The sequence below is a fragment of the Cynocephalus volans genome, chromosome 4, assembly GCF_027409185.1.
Source record: "Cynocephalus volans isolate mCynVol1 chromosome 4, mCynVol1.pri, whole genome shotgun sequence".
In the NCBI taxonomy this organism is placed as follows: domain Eukaryota; kingdom Metazoa; phylum Chordata; class Mammalia; order Dermoptera; family Cynocephalidae; genus Cynocephalus; species Cynocephalus volans.
The window spans coordinates 14,491,986-14,514,628 of record NC_084463.1 but is presented as its reverse complement, the minus strand read 5'-3'; the positions used below and the strand labels follow the sequence as shown (position 1 = coordinate 14,514,628).

The 22,643-nt window shown below is 49.1% G+C and overlaps 1 protein-coding gene across 1 annotated transcript; it reads left to right on the top strand.

The window, feature by feature from the left end:
• Positions 1 to 54: 54 nt before the first annotated feature.
• SCN4B (sodium voltage-gated channel beta subunit 4) lies at positions 55 to 21,123 on the top strand. The gene is made up of 5 exons (XM_063095357.1): positions 55 to 115; positions 7,340 to 7,512; positions 8,537 to 8,765; positions 17,999 to 18,128; positions 20,779 to 21,123. Exons 1-5 carry the CDS (start codon positions 55 to 57, stop codon positions 20,870 to 20,872), a joined length of 687 nt encoding a protein of 228 aa, XP_062951427.1. The 3' UTR covers positions 20,873 to 21,123.
• The last annotated feature ends 1,520 nt before the right edge of the window (positions 21,124 to 22,643 follow it).

The following is a 22,643-nucleotide window of genomic DNA, read 5'->3' as shown; positions in this document are numbered from 1 at the left end:
GTGCCCAGTGTCCCATCCCCGCGCCCCCCGGTGCGCTGCGGAGAGAACGGGACGATGCCCGGGGCTCGGGACCGAGGCAAAGCCCGGGCGAGATGGCTGGGCGCTGGGCTCTTGGGTAAGGCAGCCCCAGCTTGGTCCCTTCTCTTCCCCCTTTCCCCCACCCCTGTACACCAGGGGAAGGGACACTTGAGAAGAGGGGTGCCTTGGACGGGGTGGGTTTTGGAGTACGGCACGGCACGGAATTAGCACCTTGGCAACCGGCTTCCCGCCGGACGCCTGGCTCAGAGGCTGTGCTTCCTGGGACCGTGCATGTCCCCCATCCTTTCAACCCGCCAGCCTCTCGATTAGTTGTTTTTTTTTTTTTTTCCCCTGTCTCTGGCACCTTCAGGTCCAGGCTTTTGGAGCTGGGTCTTGGAGCTGCAGGGCAGGTTTCCCGAATTCAGAGTTTCAGGCGCGCTGGGGTAGGGGGTCTGTGCCTTGGGTGTAGGGGATGCCAGGTGGGTTGCACGTGTGATTGTTGGGATGGTGGTTTCCTCCCCTGCCCAGAGCTGTTTGCGTGTTTCCCAGGCATTGAGCATGCACCAATGGGGTGGGGTGGGGGGGCGCCCTTTCCTCCCCGGCCCTTTTTCTGCTTAGCTCCTCTGCCCTCTCTCTCCTCCAGTGCCCACTGCCTTCCCTGCAGCTCCACACTAGCGACTGGCAGGGGATGGAGGGGCTTGGAGGGCCATTCAGAAGCCGCCTTTTAGGAAGGGTCTTGTCTCTTCCTGCAAAGAGATTACATAGGGAGGACCTGTTTAGTCTGTTCCTGGCTCTTCAGTTTTGGGGTGAATATGAAGACTGAGGAGACATGTCCAGAGGACACAAAAGGAACAGAGTATTATTAGTATCTATTAATATGCACATGAGTGTCAAACTCTAAGAGATTAGGGAATGATATTTATTAGTCCAGAATGTAATCTCATAAATCATAGCCGGACTTCAATGTAAGCCGACTCTTTCTCTGGCACCTGCACCTCTTCCTGTTTATATTTGTCAGATGTGACTTCTGGCAGCTCTCCCCGTTGGGTTAGACACATGGTATAGGTATTTGTGCTGAAAACAGGGAGACAGAAGCCTATTAGGGGAACCACTGCTATTTCTGCAAATGTGAACTGTATGCAGCCTGTCCCATTGGTACCTGGGGGTGGAAGGGATCAAGTATTTCTCTCACTCAGGAGCTACTGGTTTATTTACATCCCTTCAGCTAGACAGAACTCACTGATGTTTTCTCCTGTACCACTGGCACAGATGTCATGCTGGTTTCACAGTGACCCTAATGAAGAGGGCCTCAGTGAGGCCTAAAGATCCTCTTCATGGGGTGGGCACAGAGCTACTCCATATGAGTTCACTGTCATTCCTTCTCAGATCAGCCCAGGTCCCCACTGTGGCCAGCCGGGGTAAGGGATCACTGAGGAATTCAAACTCAGGCAGTCATTAAACTACCCCTCTTTACATCTCTGTCTTCCCTTCCTCCCATTGTCCAGTTGGATGATGGGATGCCAGTGCCTGGGCTGTTAGAATATTCATAGAACCAGACTTCTGTGGGCAACTGAGAAGGCCCTGAAAGTCATGTGTATGTGTGTGCGTTGGGGGAGGGGATTGTGGGCTGAGTCTCAGTACATTTCTCCAGGTGGAGCCTCCCCGCCAAAAATTGTTTGGCTGGATAGAACAGGTAGGGGTGGGGGCCCATTGGAGCAGATTTATATGAATCCCTAAGCCACCCTTTGGGAGCCCAGGAAAGAAAAGAATGACTTGTAAGTGGGAGACTAGCAGGCCCCAGAACTGGCCCTATCTGCTTTGCCCCCTGCTCCTCTGGTCTGCAGAGGGATTACTACCAGGGTCCCTCCTTAACCCTTGCCTAGTAGATGCTGACTGAGCCCTCACAGGAGCATTTCTCTGAGCTTGGGACATAGATGACATCCTTGCTCTCAGTCCAGTGGGGGAAATGTGGAGATGACTGGACAGTCAACTGGAGATGTTCTTTGAGAGCACCAGAGATGGCAGGGGTCTTGGAAGCCACAGCACAGAGCTCTCCTAAGGAGGAGGAAGTCATGGCCTAGAGAGGGATGGTGACTTGCCCAAGGGTGCATGTAATTGATGATCAAGTGAGACAGAATCCAGGTCTTCTGGGCTCTGTCACACCACGCTGCCTCCCAGTTAATGGAAGTCTAGTGAGGGGGAAGGTCAATAGGGATTGTGCTTAGGGCTGAAGAACGAGTGAGGCTGTGGGACACCGGCTTGCGGGCCCGGAGCTGCTGTTTCACATCTGTGCAGACTGAGTGCGGAGCAGTAAACTTCCAGGAGTCCTCTTCCCTTCTCCCCTTATCAAACTCTGTGTCACAAACTGAGACTAAAGTGATTTTTGATACCTTTTCTTAAACTGAGAAGCAGTTTCCAAGGCTGTATTATTGCAATTGAGGTTTTTTGGGTCGCAGTCTCTTCCTGAGCATGTAACTGGTAATGTATCTGTCCTGCCCACCCCTTCCTTGTTCCTTGATTTGCTTAATTGCTGTGATCTGTGTTTAATTATCACTGTGAGGATACTGTGTTGCACAACCCTCTTTCCCGTGGTATGTATTTATTAAGGGCTTGTTTAATGAGAACACAATTAAGGAGAGGGTGCTCGGATCCACTCAGAAGAAGAAAAAGGAAAGAGTAAGCAAAGAGTTCATGGGAAAAAGGAGAAGAAAGGGGAGAAGTGGAGGAAGACCCCACTTTGAACGTGGAAATGATGGGTAGTTCTCTCTGTGAATCAGCTGGAGGTGCAGGCCTGTAGAGGCACCCAAGATAGAAGGCTGAGGTCCCAAAGCCTTTATGACTGGCCACCTCCTGGTGGGATCAGCATAATAGGTAGACTCTGGGCACAGCAAACCACCTTGCCCTTTTGCTGTCTTTGAGGGAGTGTAGGGATTTCTGTATGGGCCATAGGTGGGCTGTGCCTCTTTCGCCTGTAAGAGGAGGGGGGCAGGCACATTACTTGGTCTTGTTTGCAAAGCTGGTTTTGTTGAGCATCTGCTGCAATCTCAGAGGCATGCTTCTATCCCAGCAAAGCTCCTGGGGGTGGGCAGGAAGGAGGCGGTTGCCTAGGGAGAGGAAGCTAAAATCTTTCCTTTGTCTCTGGCCCAGGGGCCCTGCCTGGCCCAGCCCTGCCTCCCACAGCCCCCAAGGCCTCCACCCCAGGAGGGTTCCTGTCCTGCTGGCCTTGGCCCACTTTCTGCCTCTTAGCTCTAAGTGTGAGCCTCTCTGACTCCCTCGGGGCCACGTGTCTCAGCCTCACTATTAAAGTCAGCCGTGTTTCCGCCTGCCATGCCAGGCGGGCCCTCAGAACTAAACTTAGAGTGGGTACCATCCTGTCTCTCTGTCCTCCCCTGACCCTGGGGCAGGTGTGATTGATCCCTGGATGTGGGGAAAGATAGCAGAAGGTTTCCTGCCTTGGCATTTGCCTTGAAGTATATGGTGGCTGCCATAAGATTCCTGCTGGTGTAAATATTTAATAACATTTGTGTGTGCTGAATACTTTTTAACTTTAGCAAAACTTGGGAATCCCGAATTAATCCTCAGACAAAATCCTGGCACACAGATGAGGATGGGAAGAGGTTGAGGACTTCAGAGAATGGCAAAGAAAATGGTTTCTGAGAGTGGCCAAATGATTAGGACCTTTCAATGAGGAAAGGCAAAGCTTTGGGGTCTAGGAGAGAATTCCACAGGCTCATGACCAGGAGACTCATTCATTAATCCTGCAGTGCCAGAAAGAGGGCCCGTCACCCACATACGCTTACACCTTGACATTCTAAATAGGACAAAGCAAAGAAAGTCCTTCTTTACCCCAGGGAAATAGCCACATAGAAATAATCCAAGATGTGATGCAGGGTGAAAGTATAAATCAATGTGTGAATGGCCTGGAGACATTCTTGGCTAGTCTTTAAGGAAAGCTAGGGGTGCCCTGGCTACATCCAATCCTGTGATGGGGACAGCCCTGTCCCCATCCTCCCTTTCAAGCACCATCCTCTTCTACATGCAGGGTACTCAGTCACTGAAGCCCTTCTTATGTTTTATAACCTCATGTTTTGGCTTCACACCAAGCTCTGGAGGTAGGACGGACAGCCATCCCTGCTCTGGTTTGGGATGTGCACACCGGCTGTCAAGGTCAGCAGGGAGAGTGGGGCCTGCCTTGCACCTGTGACCAGAGTTCTCTTGCTTGGTCATCTGCTGAAGCAGCCCTCCGGGGGGCCTCTAGTGGACCAACACCTGCCCCTGGCTACCTCGTCTGCTCCCCCAGCACAGCCTCGCAGTTGAGGCAGGACCCTGGGCTCTCCTGTGCCTGAGCCTCCCAGACATAGCTGGCAGGACCTCATGACACCCACTGGGGGGGCCTGGCTGTGGAGAAGCCCACCCTCTCTGATGCTTTAACCCGGGAAGGACTCTGGACTCTGTGGAAACCATTTCTGTTGGTTTTCTTTGTCCTCTCCAGGCTACTGAGGAAACGGCAACGTTTCACTGAGAGTCCCAAGTGTATTAGAGTTAAGTCATCCACATAGGCACACACAAAGCAGGCAGAAATGTACACTGTGTCATGAACACACCTTAAAGAAATAGTGTTCTCCTCTGTTCTGGATCCTTCTTTTGTTCTTTTTTGCTTCTATTTAAAGCCACCCAAAAATTTCTCTTTTGATGTGCATATTTTGTGCTCTTGAATATCTCATTCTGGATGGGGTTGGGAAGGGGAGTTTGGCCCCTGATTTGAGTTCCTCCATCTTCTCCAGGACCCTGGTTTCTGGACTGGGGTACCAATGAGCACTGGAGTAGGAATGGCCGTGCTCCTTGAAGCCCTGAGGGAGGCCTGTGGCTATCAGGAAGCTGCCTTCTCCTGGGAACTTCCCTGTCTACTACTCTGCACCCTGCTGCTTAGCTCATGGGGAGTGTGGGGGGTATATGCAGAGCTGTGGTCTCCCACCAGAAGCTGGAGGGTAAAATCCTGTGCCTGGCTCCTGTCCCTAGAATTCTGGGGGAGGTGGGGGCGGGGGACAGCAGAGGTAAGAGGAAAACCAGGAGCTCTAAGGAGCTCTAAACCCTGACAGCATTGTTTTCTTGGAAAGGCACGGTCACAGAGTGGTGAAAAGCAGACATAGCTCTGAATGCTGTTAATTCCACTCTTCGAGTGCATAGCCTTGAGAGCAAGATAATCTCTTTGAGCCTGTTTCTTCATTTGTTATTGGGAACACAAATAATAACTACCTTATAGGATTGTCATGAAGGTTAAATGGGACAGTGTGTCTAAAATGCCTATCTTATCTTCTAACAAGTGCTCAGTCCCAGATTCGCCACTTGCTGTGTGGCCTTGGGCAAATCATTCTAACTTCTCTGAGCCTCAATTTCATCATGTATAAAATGAGAAACATTATACCTACCTTTCAATATTCTAGTAAAAGTTGGAGTTCATATGCATAAATCCTCTAGCAAGGTAGTTCTCAAAGTGCGGTCCTGCCCACAGTATTCCCAGGGAACTTTTCAGAAATGTAAATTCTCAGGCTGCACTGAGACATACTGAATCAGAAACTCCGGGGGCTGGGCAAGCTAGCTGTAACTGCCTTGCGGGTGTTTCGTATGCTCTCCCAACTTTGAGACCACTGCTCTAGAACAATTCTGGCACATAGGAGCTGACCAAACAATGAGGGCTAATTGAAATAACTTCCCAGCACTAATTGGAGTCCTGGTGGGCAGATTTGGCTATTTTAGAGGGATTTTTTTTTTTTTTTTTTTTTTTTTTTTGCTTTAGGACCATGGGTTGCTGGATAGAAATGTCTTTCTTGTTGACTTTAGGCAAGTTACCTCTCTGGACTCAGTTGTCTCATCTACAATATTGAGCCGTAACAGTAGGTCACTTGTAGGGTAGGTATGAGGATAAAATGTGCCTGGCAGATGTTAAATGCTCAGTAAGTGTCAGCTATTACTGCTATTATCAACAGTGACAGGTCTCATGATTGGGTTACTGGACCACAGGGTGTGATTTTTGAGCTGGGGGATGTGAGCCCTCCACTGTGTCACAAGCTAAGGGGACATGAAGAAGCTGAGGGAGCAGGGCTGCCAGCTCTCTTCGGATCTCCTTCTCTGTCACTTAAAAAGCATTGCTCTGTCCACACCATGCATCTATTGTCTCGCTTGGGGAAAACAAGAGGAAACTGGCTTATGATGCAGCACGAGGGAATTAAGTTAGACAACAGAGGCCTTTCCTAAGAGCTAGGAGGGGAGAAGGTGCCCATTTCCCCTAGGGGCAAGGAGAGGTAGGCATCCAATCCCGGGTGCTCGCCCCCAACGACCTTGAGGCCACGGGGGTTTCCTTGAGGAAGCCGCAGGACGGGAGGAGGGCCAGGTCCCCTTACAAGGGCTTGGGAAAGAAGCGGCGGGGGGCGCTCGGGACTTGGGATCGGAGGGGACAGAGGGTCCAGTGCCCTCCTCACCCCAGCTCCGAATGCGTGCGTTCGGGTTCGTCGCGAACGGCCTCCCAGGGTGTCTTCGGCCCTCTTACCTTCTTCCTCTCTCCCATCGTTGCTTCACTCGCTCTGCCCTCGCTGTGCCTCACCCCCCACCCGCTTCCAGCTCGGCCTGGTCTGCCTTCCTTCCGTTCTCAGGATCCCTCTCAGTGGCCAGAGGGCGTTGGACTCAGATGGCCAAGCAAGGTCCAACCCGAAGCTGTCCCTATGCCTCTCCGCCCTTCGGGACCGGGCAGGAGCCTCCAAGGCTCCGTGGTGAGAGGCCGTTGGACAGTGGCCGGGGGCTGTGGCTGCTGCTTTTCTGTACTTCACTTTACGGGACCCCGCTCCCCACCCCCGACCCCAGTCCCCAACCCCTAAAACGTAACGAGGAGGCGCGCGTCGTCCTGGAGGAAATTCCCACGCAAATAGAAGGGAACCCGCACTTCCAGGGTGGGCGCAGAGAGAGCACTTGCAGGGACTCCGTCCCCAGGTGAGGGGGCGCAGCGGGGCGCGGATTCGCACAGTGGCCTGGGCCTCGTTTTCTTGCGTTGGGGTGACCCCTGGTGGTCATCTGGAGTGCCACAGGGGCTACTAACTGGCCCAGAATTCAATCCCGCCCAGGCGAAGGGGAAAAATGAATTATGGCGGGTGGGCCAGGTAGTGTCAATTGAAGTAAAAAGAACCATCCTCCTGAAGTTGACACTGAGGGTGACAGAGACCTCCCTGCCTGGCCAAGACGTTTCTCCCTGCCCGAGCATCCCCTTCCAAAGCTTCAGCCTGGAGGATCCTGTGGGGTTTTATTAAGGGAGGTGGTGCCCCTTACACAGGTCTTTTCCTGCTGCCCTTGTCCCTGTCCCTGGAGGTCTCTGTGGGAAAGGCCACCACCATCTATGCTGTCAACGGCACGGAGATTCTGCTGCCCTGCACCTTCTCCAGCTGCATTGGCTTCCATGACCTCAGCTTCTGGTGGACCTATAACAGCACTGACACATTCAAGATGGTAAGTAGTGGAGGGAGGGACAGCTCAGCCCAGATTCTCCCTCCTGTCACTCATCCAGGCCACCCATCCCAGGCTCTGGTCCCTTCTGGACTGAGTCTTGCTGAGCTGGCCCCCAGTACCCACCTTTTGTCACTCTTTCTCCCAGCATTCTTTTTGGAGCATGTCTGGAAGGACCTAAGTGGGAGAGGTGCTTAGATGGTGTTGCCAGGAGTTTGGGGTCTGTTAGAATTCTTGCCTAGAGTCCTCTTGTCTTAAGAAAATACCTAGAACTTGGATTGCTTGTGTAAAAATTAATAATTTAATTTAACAAACAAGAGAAACAAAGACCTTTGGAAGGCTTGGAGAGATGGAATGAGAAGAGTCCAAATGAGAGAAGGGCTGAGAAACTGGACTTGGGAGGATGGGAGAGAGGAAGCTAGAGAAGAGCAGGAAATCCAGGAGCATTGACAGGGCTGCAGAGTCGGTGCGTGGAGGGGAATGAATCGATCAACAGGTACTTATTGAGTACTCACTCTGCAGTCCAGTAGGGGATCCGACCTGAGGCTAACATAGGGTAAGCCACAAGACACCAGCTCTGGATGTAATTAAATGCTGATGTCAGGACTTCGGAGGGTGCTGATGGACAGAGCTGTGGGATTGATCCAGGTCTTGATGGAGGGTCAGAAATCAGATGGGCAGGAGACACGGTGTCAGCAAAGGCTGGGTGGGAAGTGACAGAAAGAAATGAGTGTGGGATTTGCAGGAGCCATTATGTAAAAGGCTTTTTAAAGAGACCAGTAAGAGCTGTGCTACATTCCAGGAGACCTTAATAAAAGGAAAATGGGTTTAGCCTGAAACAAGCAAAATTCAGGTTAGACAGGCAGAGCTATTGACACTGGAAGAGGAAACCAAGGGGGAAAGCAGGCTCTGACTGCAGCCTCTTCCAGGACCTGGACAAGGGAGGCACCCAAGGAGTAGGCTGGCATGATGTCATGACCCTTGAGACCTTGATTTTTTCTTGGCCACCTCCTCTCCCACCCCCCAGCTCTTAAACGGGACTGTGAAGAATGAGAAGTCTGACCCCAAGGTAAAGTTGAAAAACGATGACCGCATCACCCTGGTGGGCTCCATTAAGGAGAAGATGAACAACATTTCCATTGTGCTGAAGTACCTGGAGTTCAGCGACACAGGCAAATACACCTGTCATGTGAAGAACCCCAGGGAAAACGGTCTCCAACAGAACGCCACTGTCTTCCTCCAAGTCGTCGATAAACGTATGCAGGAGGGGCTGGGACAAGGCAGTGGAGTGGGAAGGACTTGGGGGACACCCGACACAGTGTTATGATGAAATGGTATAATTCCCCACGTTGGTGCTTTCTTCCACTTTATGCTTTCAAGAGTTACTGGAGTTTCATCTAGACGCTCCAAGAACTCAGCTTGAATACTTATTCTGCCACGGAATGGCTTGCGAAATACACTTAGCCTCTCTTAAGCCTTGTTTTCCTCATCTGCAAACTAGGAATGTGTCTGCATTCTCCTAGGGTTTGTTGTGAGGGTTAGACAAGCTGCCTGAGAGTGCTTTGTGACTAGTAAAGCTCTTTCTGTGTGTGCTGATTTAACTTTTTTTTTTAAATTTTATTTTGTCGATATACATTGTGGCTGATTATTACTCCCCATCACCAAAACCTCCCTCCCTTCTCCCTCCCCCCTCCCCCCAACAATGTCCTTTCTGTTTGCTTGTCGTATCATTTTCAAGTAATTGTGGTTGTGATATCTTCTCCCCCCCCGCCGTTTTTGTGTGTGTGTGTATGTGAATTTATATATTAATTTTTAGCTCCCACCAATAAGTGAGAACATGTGGTATTTCTCTTTCTGTGCCTGACTTGTTTCACTTAATATAATTCTCTCAAGGCCCATCCATGTTGTTGCAAATGGCAGTATTTCATTCGTTTTTATAGCTGAGTAGTATTCCATTGTGTAGATGTACCACATTTTCCGTATCCACTCATCTGATGATGGACATTTGGGCTGGTTCCAACTCTTGGCTATTGTAAAGAGTGCTGCGATGAACATTGGGGAACAGGTATACCTTCGACTTGATGATTTCCATTCCTCTGGGTATATTCCCAGCAGTGGGATAGCTGGGTCGTATGGTAGATCTATCTGCAATTGTTTGAGGAACCTCCATACCATTTTCCATAGAGGCTGCACCATTTTGCAGTCCCACCACAACGCAACCTCTCCAGCATTTATCGTTCAGGGTCTTTTGGATTTTAGCCATCCTAACTGGGGTTAGATGGTATCTCAATGTGGTTTTGATTTGCATTTCCCGGATGCTGAGTGATGTTGAGCATTTTTTCATATGTCTGTTGGCCATTTGTATATCTTCCTTAGAGAAATGCCTACTTAGCTCTTTTGCCCATTTTTTAATTGGGTTGCTTGTTATCTTCTTGTAAAGTTGTTTGAGTTCCTTATATATTCTGGATATTAATCCTTTGTCAGATGTATATTTTGCAAATATTTTCTCCCACTCTGTTGGTTGTCTTTTAACTCTGTTAATTGTTTCTTTTGCTGTGCAGAAGCTTTTTAGTTTGGTATAATCCCATTTGTTTATTTTTCCTTTGGTTGCCCGTGCTTTTGGGGTCGTATTCATGAAGTCTGTGCCCAGTCCTATTTCCTGAAGTGTTTCTCCTATGTTTTCTTTAAGAAGTTTTATTGTTTCAGGGTGTATATTTAAATCCTTAATCCATTTTGAGTTGATTTTAGTATACGGTGAGAGGTATGGATCTAGTTTCATTCTCCTGCATATGGATATCCAGTTATCCCAGCACCATTTGCTGAAGAGGCAGTCCCTTCCCCAGTGAATAGGCTTGGTGCCTTTGTCAAAGATCAGCTGGCAGTAAGTGTGTGGGTTGATTTCTGGATTCTCTATTCTATTCCATTGGTCAGTGTGTCTGTTTTTATGCCAGTACCATACTGTTTTGGTTATTATAGCTTTGTAGTATAGCTTAAGGTCAGGTAGTGTTATGCCTCCAGCTTTATTTTTTTTGCTCAGCATTGCTTTGGCTATGCATGGTCTTTTATTGTTCCATATAAATGTCTGGAGAGTTTTTTCCATTTCTGAGAAAAATGTCTTTGGAATTTTGATGGGGATTGCATTGAATTTGTATATCACTTTGGGTAGTATGGACATTTTCACTATGTTGATTCTTCCAATCCAAGAGCATGGGATATCTTTCCATCTTCTTGTATCCTCTCTAATTTCTCTCAGCAGTGGTTTGTAGTTCTAATTATAGAGATTTTTCACCTCCTTGGTTAACTCAATTCCTAAGTATTTTATTTTTTTGGTGGCTATTGTAAATGGGCAGGCTTTCTTGATTTCTCATTCTGCATGTTCACTATTGGAGAAAAGAAATGCTACTGATTTTTGTGTGTTGATTTTGTATCCTGCTACTGTGCTGAAATCATTTATCAATTCTAACAGTTTTTTTGTGGAGGTTTTAGGCTGTTCGATATATAGGATCATGTCATCTGCAAACAGGGACAGTCTGACTTCATCTTTTCCAATCTGGATGCCCTTTATTTCCTTCTCTTCTCTGATTGCTCTGGCTAGTACTTCCAACACTATGTTGAATAGAAGTGGTGAGAGTGGGCATCCTTGTCTAGTTCCTGTTCTTAAAGGAAAAGCTTTCAGCTTTTGCCCATTCAGGATGATATTGGCAGTGGGTTTGGCATATATGGCTTTAATTATGTTGAGATACTTTCCCTCTATACCTAACTTATAGAGGGTCTTTGTCATGAATGAGTGCTGAACTTTATCAAATGCTTTTTCAGCATCTATAGAGATGATCATATGGTCCTTGTGTTTGAGTTTATTAATATGGTGTATCACATTTATTGATTTGCGTATGTTGAACCAACCTTGCATCCCTGGGATGAATCCCACTTGATCGTGATGAATAATTTTATGTATGTGTTGCTGTATTCTGTTTGCTAGTATTTTAGTGAGGATTTTTGCATCTATATTCATCAAGGATATTGGCCTGTAGTTTTCTTTTTTGGTTATATCTTTACCTGGTTTTGGTATCAGGATGATGTTTGCTTCATAGAATGAGTTTGGGAGATTTGCGTCCGTTTCAATCTTTTGGAATAGTTTGTAAAGAATCGGTGTCAATTCCTCTTTGAATGTTTGGTAAAATTCTGCTGTGAATCCATCTGGTCCTGGGCTTTTCTTTGTTGGGAGCCTTCTGATAACAGCTTCAATCTCCTTTATTGTTATTGGTCTGTTCAAATTTTCTACGTCTTCATGGTTCAGTTTTGGGAGCTTGTGTGTGTCCAGAAATTTATCCATTTCCTCCAGATTTTCAAATTTGTTGGCGTATAGTTGTTTATAGTAGTCTCGAATGATTCCTTGTATTTCAGATGAATCAGTTGTAATATCGCCTTTTTCATTTCTAATTTTGGTTATTTGAGTCTTCTCTCTTCTTTCTTTTGTTAGCCATGCTAATGGTTTGTCAATTTTATTTATCTTTTCAAAAAACCAACTTTTTGATTCGTTGATCTTTTGAATTGTTTTTTGGTTTTCAATTTCATTCAGTTCTGCTCTGATCTTAATGATTTCTTTCCATCTGCTAACTTTAGGTTTTGATTGTTCTTGTTTTTCTAGTTCTTTAAGGTGAAGTGTTAGGTTGTTCACTTGCCATCTTTCCATTCTTCTGAAGTGAGCGTTTAATGCAATAAATTTCCCCCTCAATACTGCTTTTGCAGTATCCCACAGGTTTTGGTATGATGTATCATTGTTTTCATTAGTTTCAATAAACTTTTTGATTTCCTGCTTGATTTCTTCTTGGACCCATATGTCATTAAGTAGAATGCTGTTTAATTTCCATGTGTTTGTATAGTTTCCAGAGTTTCGTTTGTTATTAATTTCTAGTTTTAATCCATTGTGGTCTGAGAAGATACATGGGATAATTCCAATTTTTTTGAATTTATTGAGACTTGATTTGTGACCTAATATGTGATCTATCCTGGAGAATGATCCATGTGCTGCTGAGAAGAATGAATATTCTGAGGTTGTTGGGTGGAATGTTCTGTAGATATCTGCCAATTCCAATTGGTCTAGAGTCTTGTTTAGATCTTGTGTTTCTCTACTGATTCTTTGCCTAGATGATCTGTCTAATATTGACAGTGGGGTGTTCAGGTCCCCTGCCATTATGGTATTAGTGTCTATTTCCTTCTTTAGGTCTAATAGAGTTTGTTTTATAAATCTGGCTGCTCCCACATTGTGTGTGTACATATTTATGATTGTTATGTCTTCTTGATGGATCAGTCCTTTTATCATTAAGTAGTGTCCCTCATTGTCTCTTTTTATGGTTTTTAGTTTAAAGTCTATTTTGTCAGATGTAAGAATAGCTACTCCAGCTCGTTTTTCTTTTCTGTTTGCATGGTAAATCTTTTTCCATCCTTTCACTCTTAGTCTGTGTGAATCTTTATGGGTGAGGTGGGTCTCTTGTAGGCAGCATATAGTTGGGTCCTCCTTTTTGATCCAGTCAGCCAATCTGTGTCTTTTAATTGGGGAATTTAAGCCTTTTACATTAAGAGTTGTTATTGAAAGGTGTTGATTTATTCCTAGCATTTTATTGGTTGTTTGGTTGTCTTAGGTGTCTTTTGTTCCTTGCTTTCTAATTTACTGTTTGGTTTCTGTGTTTGTTGGTTCCTTAGGTTGTAGATAGTGTTCTTGTTTGCTTGTTTTCTCTTCATGAGTGCCATTTTTATTATACTAGTGGGTATTGATTTTTCTTGGGTTTTTATGGCAGTGGTAGTTATTTTTCAGGAACCAAACCCAGTACTCCCTTGAGGATTTCTTGTAAGGGTGGTCGTGTGGTAGTGAACTCCCGCAGTTTTTGTTTGTCTGAGAAATATACTATTTGCCCTTCATTTCGGAAGGATAGCCTTGCAGGGTAGAGTATTCTTGGCTGGCAATCTTTGTCTTTTAGTATTCTGAAAATATCATCCCATTCCTTTCTAGCTTTTAGGGTTTGTGATGAAAAGTCTGATGTTAGCCTGATTGAGCCTCCCTTATAGGTGATTTGACGCTTCTCTCTTGCAGCTTTTAAGATTCTCTCTTTGTCTCTGAGTTTTGCCAATTTGAGTATGACGTGTCTTGGAGAAGGCCTTTTTGGGTTGAATACATTTGGAGATCGTTGAGCTTCCTGGATCTGAAGATCTGTGACTTTTCCTATACCTGGGAAGTTTTCTGCCACTATTTTGTTGAATATGTTTTCAATGGAATCTCCATTTTCCTCCCCTTCTGGAATACCCATGACTCGGATATTTGATCGCTTAAGGTTGTCTGATATCTCTCTCAGATTTTCTTCAATGTCCTTGATTCTTTTTTCTTTCTTTTTGTCTGCTTGTGTTATTTCAAACAGCCCATCTTCAAGTTCAGAGGTTCTCTCTTCAACTTCGACAAACCTGCTGGTTAAACTCTCCGTTGTGTTTTTTATTTCGCTGAATAACTTCTTCACTTCAGCAAGTTCTGCTACATGTTTTTTCAGGACATTGATTTCCTTGTACATTTCCTCTTTCAGATCCTGTATGCTTTTCCTCATTTCATCATGATGTCTAGCTGAGTTTTCTTGTATCTCATTCAGTTTCCTTAGAATTATCACTCGAAATTCCTTGTCAGTTATTTCAAGGGCTTCTTGTTCTATAGGATCTAGAGTTTGGGATTTATTAACTTTTGGTGGTGTACTTTCTTGATTTTTTGTATTTCTGGTATCTTTTTTTTGGTGTTTATTCATTGTGGCAGGGGGTTTCACAGTCCACCGGTTTGAGACTAATGACTAACTAGGATGTTGCTGTGGTTGCCAATTTCGTATGGCTCCCTCCGTGACTGCTCAGTTGGCCTCTAGTGCCTTGTGTGTATGGTTGCCTCGGGTCTTGGGCTTCTCCGGGGAGCCACCTTTCTGGTCAGCTTGGACTCTGCTGGGCTGGTGGATCACGTACCACAGGGTGTGTGATCGCTGTTGAGCTTTCACTTCCTGTGCAGGACTTCTCCCTGTTCCATGTGCTCTGGCCCAGGCTGTTGGATCGTGCACTGGCGACCCCACCGGGTGTGTGGTTTCTGTCGAGTCTCCGCCTCCCTGGCCGCACGTCTCCCCACTCTGTGCGCACTGGGCTGGGCTGGGGCGTGTCTTCTGCACCCCTCGTCTATCAGCTGGACCTTCAAGACCCTGCTCGGCACTGCCTTGCCCAGGAAGTCTACCAGGTTTCTGCTAGGCACAGACGACCAGTCGCTCTGGGTTCCTTTGTAGCACTGTGTAGATCTTTCTCGGGTCTTGTTCACCTTTGTATCCCCCTGGCATAGACCGAATCTAGCGCCCACCTGCAGCCAGCTCTCCGGCAGGTTCAAGCGGACCTGGGAACTCTCCTACCACACTATTCCCAACCAGAAATTCGTTAGGCTTTTTTTTTTTTTTTTTTCCGAACTGGTGGCCACAGAGATGGTATCTGCCTCCCAGTATCAGGAAGTTTACCGGGGGCTGGAGTCCAGGGTGTGGTGGAGTGACAGTCAGCCCGCCCGTACTTCCTTGCCCTCCGGACACTGGCCGGGGACGCCCCACGCCACCAGCCCCGCCAGAGAACCACGGAGGGAGTGGGAGGGGGGCCGGCCCGCAGGCTCCGGAAAGCCCCGCGCTGGACCAAGAAAGTGGGAAGGCTCAGTGACGGCCGAGCCGGGCGGAGCTGCCAGCACCTGGGAAAATGGAGGCAGCCCGGGGCAGTGAGTGGCCTGGTGATGCAGGCGGGAGCCAGGTGGGCATCAGCCCCCCAAACAGAACTGGGCCAGGGGTCACTCACAGGGTTGTGCCAGGTCGGGTGCTCGCTCTCTGTCTCTGGTTTGTCGCCTTCCCCGTTCTCGGCCGCTGCCGCCTCAGGCTGTTCAGTCGCGGCACAGCTCGGGCGCTCCCAGGAATCTTCTTTAATGCCGGCCTGAAACCTCGAATCCTGAATAGGGCAGCTGGCCGCCTTCAGCACGGCCCCGGCCTCCGGGATCCTGGCTGCATCCACAGCAGCCCTGGCGCCATGTTCCCTGTTTCGAGACTCGCTTTTGCAGCTAAGAAACAGTTCTTTTCCTGCTCCACACTTCAAAGCTGTTGCCTGTAAATGAGGCAGCCTCTCCTGCCGGGGGCAAAGTGGCGGTCACCCTCCACGACCGGCCACCAGCAGCGGTCCTCCCTTAAGAGATGGCAAAAGGAAGGTCCACAAGTTTCCCGGCTGCCTGAGGCCCAGTGGCCGCCTTTTCCACCTCAGCTACTCTGCGCCAACCGCCGCAGCCACCGCCATCTTGAATCCCCCTGATTATAACTTTGATTGTGTATTCCATTAGCAAAAGTTGATTGAATGTCAGATATTGTATTCAAAGCGCTGTGAATGATATGTGCTATTCTTCCTTAAGAAACTTACAGTTTAAGATAGGGCAGAAGACAGATAAATAACTGAAATAGGAGCAGAGCCTGACACGTATGCCAGTAGAGGCACAGATGACAGAGATGGAATAAGACATGGTCCCTTCCTTCTGGGAGCTTACCTCCTAGCTGGGGAGTCCAGTCTGACACAGGTGGACCAATTAGACAATGAAGGTGCATATGATGTGGAGTCAGATGGTCACATGACCCCAAGACGCTGGCAGTGGTTGGAGGAGCAGGAGGTGCTGAACAGGGCTGGAGAAGTTAGGCTGGCCTCATGGAGGGGAGGAGCCTGGAAGAACTAGGGAAGCACAGAAGCAGAGAAAAAGGGAAGGGAAACTGCCCAGGGCTCCTGATTCTGCTGCACTTTGTGTGTCCCCGGGGGTTCACTGCTCTCCTGGATGACGTGGAATGAATGCCTGGAGAGGGAGAGACCCGTGACATCAATTTTGGCTGTGCCAAGGTCAGAGCTGGAGGCCAGCCAGGTGGCTATTTCTGAGCCTAGGGTCACCTGTGTTGGGTCTGTGTATGGTGTCACCTCTTCTTCTCTGTTTGGGCTCCTGTCATCCTGCTTTGGGTTCAGGCTTTTTGGGGGAAGAGAAGGGAAGGGAACCCACATTTATGGAGCATTTCTGGGTGCTAGGCACTGAGTTAGGTGCTCTCCCTTGTCTTAGCTCCTTTGCTACTTACAAAGCCCCTTCGAGGTGGATCTTCTTTCCATTTTTACAGATTTATTCCGCCATCTATTCAATATGTATTTACTGAGCACCTTCTGTGTGGCAGACATTGTTCTAGGTGCCAAGGATACCACATGAACAAGAAAGACAAATTCGTGCCCTTATAGAGATTAACTTTCTCCCCTTCTAGTAGAGGGAGATATATAATTTAAAAAATAAGAAAATGATATTGTGTAAGGGGACATGGTTAGTTTTATGGAGAAGAAATAAAGCAGGTAAGGAAATGCAGTGCTAGCAGGGTTGCTAGGGAAGGCACGTAGAGTGAGGACATTTGAAAGAGGCAAGGGAGGAAGGTTGTGAGGATGTCTTTCTGAAGATAGTCCAGTGGGAACGGCAGGTGCAAAGGCCCTGTGGCAGATGCTTGAAGTGCTACAAGGAGGCTGGTGTGGCTGGGGCAGGGCAAGCAGTAAGAGATGAGTCAGATTGAGGCAGATTCTGGGGGGCCCTGTGAGTACACGTGAGCTGAGAGCCACAGAGGACTCAGAGCAGAGGTGTTAGGTCTGAACAGGCTCACTCTGGCCTCTGTGCCAAGAATAAATGATGGAATGAGGAGACTGGTTAGGAAGCTACTGCAGGCAAGTGGTGGCTTTGGCCAAGGTAGTTGCGAGTGGTCAGATTCTAGAATTTTTTTTTTGAAGCTAGAGCCATAAGGATTCTCAGGTAGATTGGATATGTGGATTGAGAAAAGAGAGGCGTCAAGGATGATTCGAAGGATTTTGGTCAGAGCAACTGGAAGGATGGAGTTCTTCTCAACAAAAGTGGGGGATACTTGTGGGTGAGCAGGTTTGGGAAGAAGTCAGGAGTTCAGTTTTCAGATGAGGAAACTGAGGCTAGAAGGGGTCAATGACCTGCCCAACATTACCAACTTGTTAATGACAGTTAAAATCCTATAGTTAAAATCCAGGCTATCTGACTGCAAAGCCTTCGTGCCATCTAAGAGATAGCATAGGGAGGTCCTTTATATTTTTTGCATGGGAGAAGGAGACCTAGCAATTGGCAGTGTAATCCTCACATGATTCAAAGCTGGGTGCTGTGGGCTCCAGTTATGATTTATTCCAGAACTTGGGTGTGTGCCTGTGGGACGGGGAGGGAGCTCCTTTGTGTGGTGCCTTAGCCTGATGGATGTCATGTTTCAGCTTCTCCAGCTCCCTGCTGTGAGGCCAGGGGAGGGCTGGGGACCTGGAGGTGCATGTGTCCCAGATGCCAGGGGTGGAGGCTGCACAGCCCTGCACTGCCATGGTGCTCGCCTCCAAGTGACTCCTGTTCCCTGTCCCTACTTCCCTCCCTCCTCCGGCCACGCAGTGGAGGAAGTGGACAACACGGTGACACTCATCATCCTGGCCGTCGTGGGCGGAGTCATCGGGCTCCTCATCCTCATCCTGCTGATTAAGAAGCTTGTCACCTTCATCCTCAAGAAGACTCAGGAGAAAAAGTGAGTTGACCTCCACAGCACCACCTGTCCTGCCACCCGCCTGCCACCCATCTCATCACGTGGTCCTCGTGCTCTACCTTCACCTACCCCTTCAGCCTTCCGTCTGTCTCCTCACTCCAGCGTCTTTCCTAATCCTACCGCTCTTCCCTCTCCCTGCACCCTCCTCCCGTCTCCCAGCCCTCTCCTCTCCCTGCCCCTTCCCCTCGTCCCCTTGTGTATTATTTAGTCGCTTTCACATCCCATTCTCTTCCTCCCCATCCCATTCGCCTCTCTCTTTCCACTTGTACCATCCTGCCTAAGCACCTACCAGAGGATTTAGGAAGTTTTTTTTTTTTTCTTCCTTAAATAAGAGAAAATATGAGATTCCATGTACAGAAACTCTAAAATGGGAAGACCTTCTAGGGGGATAGAAGTGAGATTCTGTCACTGTGAAATTCTGAAATTCAAATTAAAAAATTGAAATAAAGTCTAAAAAGGCCGATACAGCTTCCCAGGAGGCCCTGGACATCTCTAAGGGGAAGGGGAGGGAAGACGGGAGAGATACAGAGGGTGCAAACCCCAGGCCCAGAATTTCCCGAACAGTGTCAGGCAGGCTCCAAAGCAGGAGGTGTTGAATCCTGTAAAACCAGAGCAGGGAAAAGGCATTTGCAAGTTGTGTTCTGAGCAAGACAGACGAAATGAGGCAGGCCTGTTTCAGAACAGAGAGGGTGATGGTACAGAGAGATGCAGAAAAGAAGGCAGAACTGCGCTGCTCCTGTTTGCTCTGTCGAGAAGAGGGAATTCAGCTGCAAAGGGCAGAAATTACACTGGTTATGAGGGGAAGGAAGCTGAGGCAGGGAGGGGGTATTAAGAAAGCAGCGTTGGGGGTGGGGAGCCGAGAAGGACCCCAGCGCTGGTTGAATGGGTGGTCTGCCTGCCTTGTGGTCAGAGACTATGAGGATTTTGGTGGTCTTGAGAGGGACCAGAAGCATGGACCTTGATGGGGTTCTGTTTTTAATAACCAGTCTTACCATTGATGGTGAGCAAAATTGGAGAACAAAATTTTTAACATATGGTTTAAAAGCACTTAGAAAAGAAAATAGTGATGTTTTGGAGTGACTGTGGGTTCATCAAAAACAAGGCATGTTAAACATTTTCCTGATAGGGCACTGGTGGATTGGGAGATTGCTATAGATAATAACACTTTCAATCATTCACTGAATGCCTACTGTATTTGAGGTACTCCATCACGCATTTTTATACAATACCCATAATTTTTATTTTATAGTTGAGCAAAGTGAGACTCAGAGTAGTTAAGTGACTTGCCCAAGGCCACACAGCTAGTAAGTGGTAGAACTGGGATTTGAATGCTGACTTATTTGGCTTTAAAGATTAAACTGTTGCCATCATATCCTACTGACTCATTGGGCTCATCTAGAGTTCATTCATTCATTCATTCATTCATTCATTCAGTGACTATTTTTCAGGTACTGTGTACAAGGCACTGTGCCAGACACTGTAGGAAGTTCTGGCAGGAATGAGATTCTGCCCTTAAGTAAAAGAGACAAGATGGGGATTCAAATAAATGTAATACAGGATAGAGGGGTTCAGAAGAGGGTGAAATACTGGGGAAGGATTTCTGGCCAAATGAGTGTTTGTGGTAGGCCTTGCAAGATGGATATGATCTAAACCCTGAGAGACCACTGAGAGCAAAGGTGGGAGTCTGGGAAGTGGGCATGTAGAGCATGCAGAACAAGGCCTTTTGTTTGTTGAGAGAGTGGGGGGCATAGCTGGGAAGAAGGGGAGAAAAAGCTTGCAAGAGGGTGGAGGGCAGAACCTTGGGGACCTGAGAGTCCAGACTGTGATTGGCTTTCCATCTGACTGCAGGGGAGCGGGTGAGGGCTTGCAGGGAAGCCTTGGGGATGCCTGACTGGGGGATGGGGTCCCTTGAGCAGTGAGAAAAGCCTGCATTACAGTAAAATGTAAGAGGCATTTACATGAGCTCTGCCTGCCCAGCCTGGGCGCTGCTGTGGAGGGGAGACAAACTTCAGTCGGAGCCTGCCCAGCTCAGGGCAGTCAGGTGGTGTCGCTCCTGGGGAGGTGTCTTCCCATCTCATCACCTCTCTTCCTGCGGCCTTCTGCCCCATCCCACCACCCTCTGCCCAGACCTGCCATCCTGGGTGCTGAACCCCCTGCCTGCTCTGCCCCTTCCATGGCCCTCCTTCTACCTCTGGTCACAGAGAGCTCAGGGAGGAAGGGCCTGGTGAGCCCGGCGGGGAGGAGCTCTGTGTCCTTCCTCGGCACACTCCTCGCTGGCCTGGCCCTTTTCCCTGAGGTGGAACAGCCTGGAACTGACCCCTGGGAAGAGTCCGTGGGACCCCTTGCTTGTGCCAGGTTGAGACAATGAGGTGATGCTAAGCCTTCCTGAAGACTCTCTACATGCCAGACGCTGTTCTAATAAGCACTCCTCCTCCTCACGGCAACCCTACAGTGAAGGGATCATCATTATGTCTATTCTATAGCTGATGAAACGGAGGTGCAGAAAGGTTAGGCCACTTGGCCTCTTGCTACTTGGGCTCTGCAGAAGGCCAGGGCCCACAGCCCCCACCACGATTCATCCCTCACTTTTGCTCCCCCCTCACCAGTCACCCCTCTCTCTCCCTCTCTCCAGGAAAGAGTGTCTCGTGAGTTCCTCCGGGAATGACAACACAGAGAATGGGTTGCCTGGCTCCAAGGCAGAAGAGAAACCACCCACAAAAGTGTGAGCCCCTGCTTCGGGCCACGCAGCCACAGGGAGCCTCACTTTCTCATGATGAAGCTGATGCTTGAGCCCTGTCCGTAGAACCCACGTGCCTAAGACATCTGCTGCTTGGCTCAAACTGTAGTCTTTCCAGGCAGGGAGAAACTGAGGTCCTGCCCAGCCTGCCCCACTCCTTCCCCAGCCAGGGCTTCCCAGGGACAAGGGCCAGAAGGGGGAGCGGCCTGTGGAAAGTTCAGGAAAGGAAAAGGAGGGGCTGTTCCCTGACACCTGGGTAGATGGGGTTTCCTTCAGTCTCTCCACCCCGTACAAGCAGAACCTTGGTTTTCTTCTGGATTTCTCTTCAAGAGGGATTTGGGGGATCAGTAAGGGCTGCCCCAAGAGCCGAGCCTGGAGGTGGGATGAAGGAGGAGCCGTGGGGGGGGGGCTAGCCCTTTTGGTGGTGGGAATGGGCTAGAAAACCCTGCAGGAGACGCAGAGGTGAGGGTTGCTGGAGGCAGGGCCACAGGGAGAGGCAAGCCTAGCTTTGTAGGATGTCTGATCCCCCACAGTCTCTCAAGTGGGGAGCTTCCTCTTCCCCCACCCATGGTGCCTGTCTGCCTTGTCTGCCCCTGCTCGGAGTTTCTTAACCCTCCCAACTAGGGTTGGCTGCCATGGTCTTGAGGGGTCCTGGCCCACCTAGCCCACTCTCTTGCTCTCTGGGTTACTGGGGGGCTCATGGAGGGGCCTCTGTAGTTCTACAGTGCCACCTGTGCCTTTCCTGGCACTTCTCCTGGGGGAATCAGGGATGCAGAGGGGGATGAGAGTCAGTGTCCTGGACCTCTCAGCCACTAGAATGCCCACCACAGCACTGCCAGTGCTGGCAGCCCCTTCCCCTCAGCATGGCAGGGCCATTGCCACTCCTGGGCACCTGAGCCCAGCTCTCCCCTGCTCCTCACCCTCCCCCATAACAGTAGGTGGCATCGTTTTACTTGAGGGGCTGCGCCCCCAAACCTCCCCTCCTGCAGGCTCGCTTACCTCGTGCCCCTCCATCACACCCTCTCCCCTGCCTCCAGGGCTGATCATCCCCCAGCCCTGGGTCAAGGGCTTGCCTTCGCCTCAGGAACCTTCTTCCTTTGGATGAGAGGGCCCTTGGGTTTTCCAGCTGCTTCCTGCTAAGCTGGGCCACCTCCTATCCCAACCTGGGGTTGGGGAGGAGCAGGGAGAGGGTGCCCACAGTTTTCCTTTGTTTTTCCAAGAACTGGTTTGCACAGCCCTTGTATGTGGGGCTAGACTGTGCCTTAGCTCCTTGACTTCTGGCTCTTACTCTCCCTTCCTCTCTGCCCACACATCTGATATAACACAGTCTCATGTGGCACTGGCAAGGGTCCCCAGCCCTCCCCTCCCTAGGGTCATGGAGTGGGCCATGAGGCTGAAGTTGTGTCGCTGATGGTCCCTTAGCCAGTGATGAATCTTGGAGGGATCCTGACAGGGGGATGTGTTGGAAGTGGGACCTCCTGAGGGGTCCCATTGTGTTTGTCCCTGTGGGGTGGAAATGGTGAGGCAAGGGTTGGCAAGGAGATGTGATCACAGGGGTCTCCACCATCTGTCCCCACTCCCTCTCTCCTTATTAAATACATGATACTCTGTCCTCTGGGCCCCCGGGAGGGGTGGGAGAGGAGTAGCCCTCTTTTCCAGAGGGTATGGGAACTGCCTCAGGGTTCTTCCTGCCAAAAAGCTGCTGCAGGCTCCTCAAGGGTGGAGGGTGGTGCTGAGGAGCCGCAGCGCCTGCTCACAAG

Excerpts from the sequence above, each read along its gene's own strand:
- SCN4B (XM_063095357.1), top strand. The coding sequence starts at position 55 with ATGCCCGGGGCTCGGGACCGAGGCAAAGCCCGGGCGAGATGGCTGGGC. Across the intron at positions 8,766-17,998 it reads CCTCCAAGTCGTCGATAAAC|TGGAGGAAGTGGACAACACG; the intron begins GTATGCAGGAGG and ends CCGGCCACGCAG. Across the intron at positions 18,129-20,778 it reads AAGAAGACTCAGGAGAAAAA|GAAAGAGTGTCTCGTGAGTT; the intron begins GTGAGTTGACCT and ends CCCTCTCTCCAG.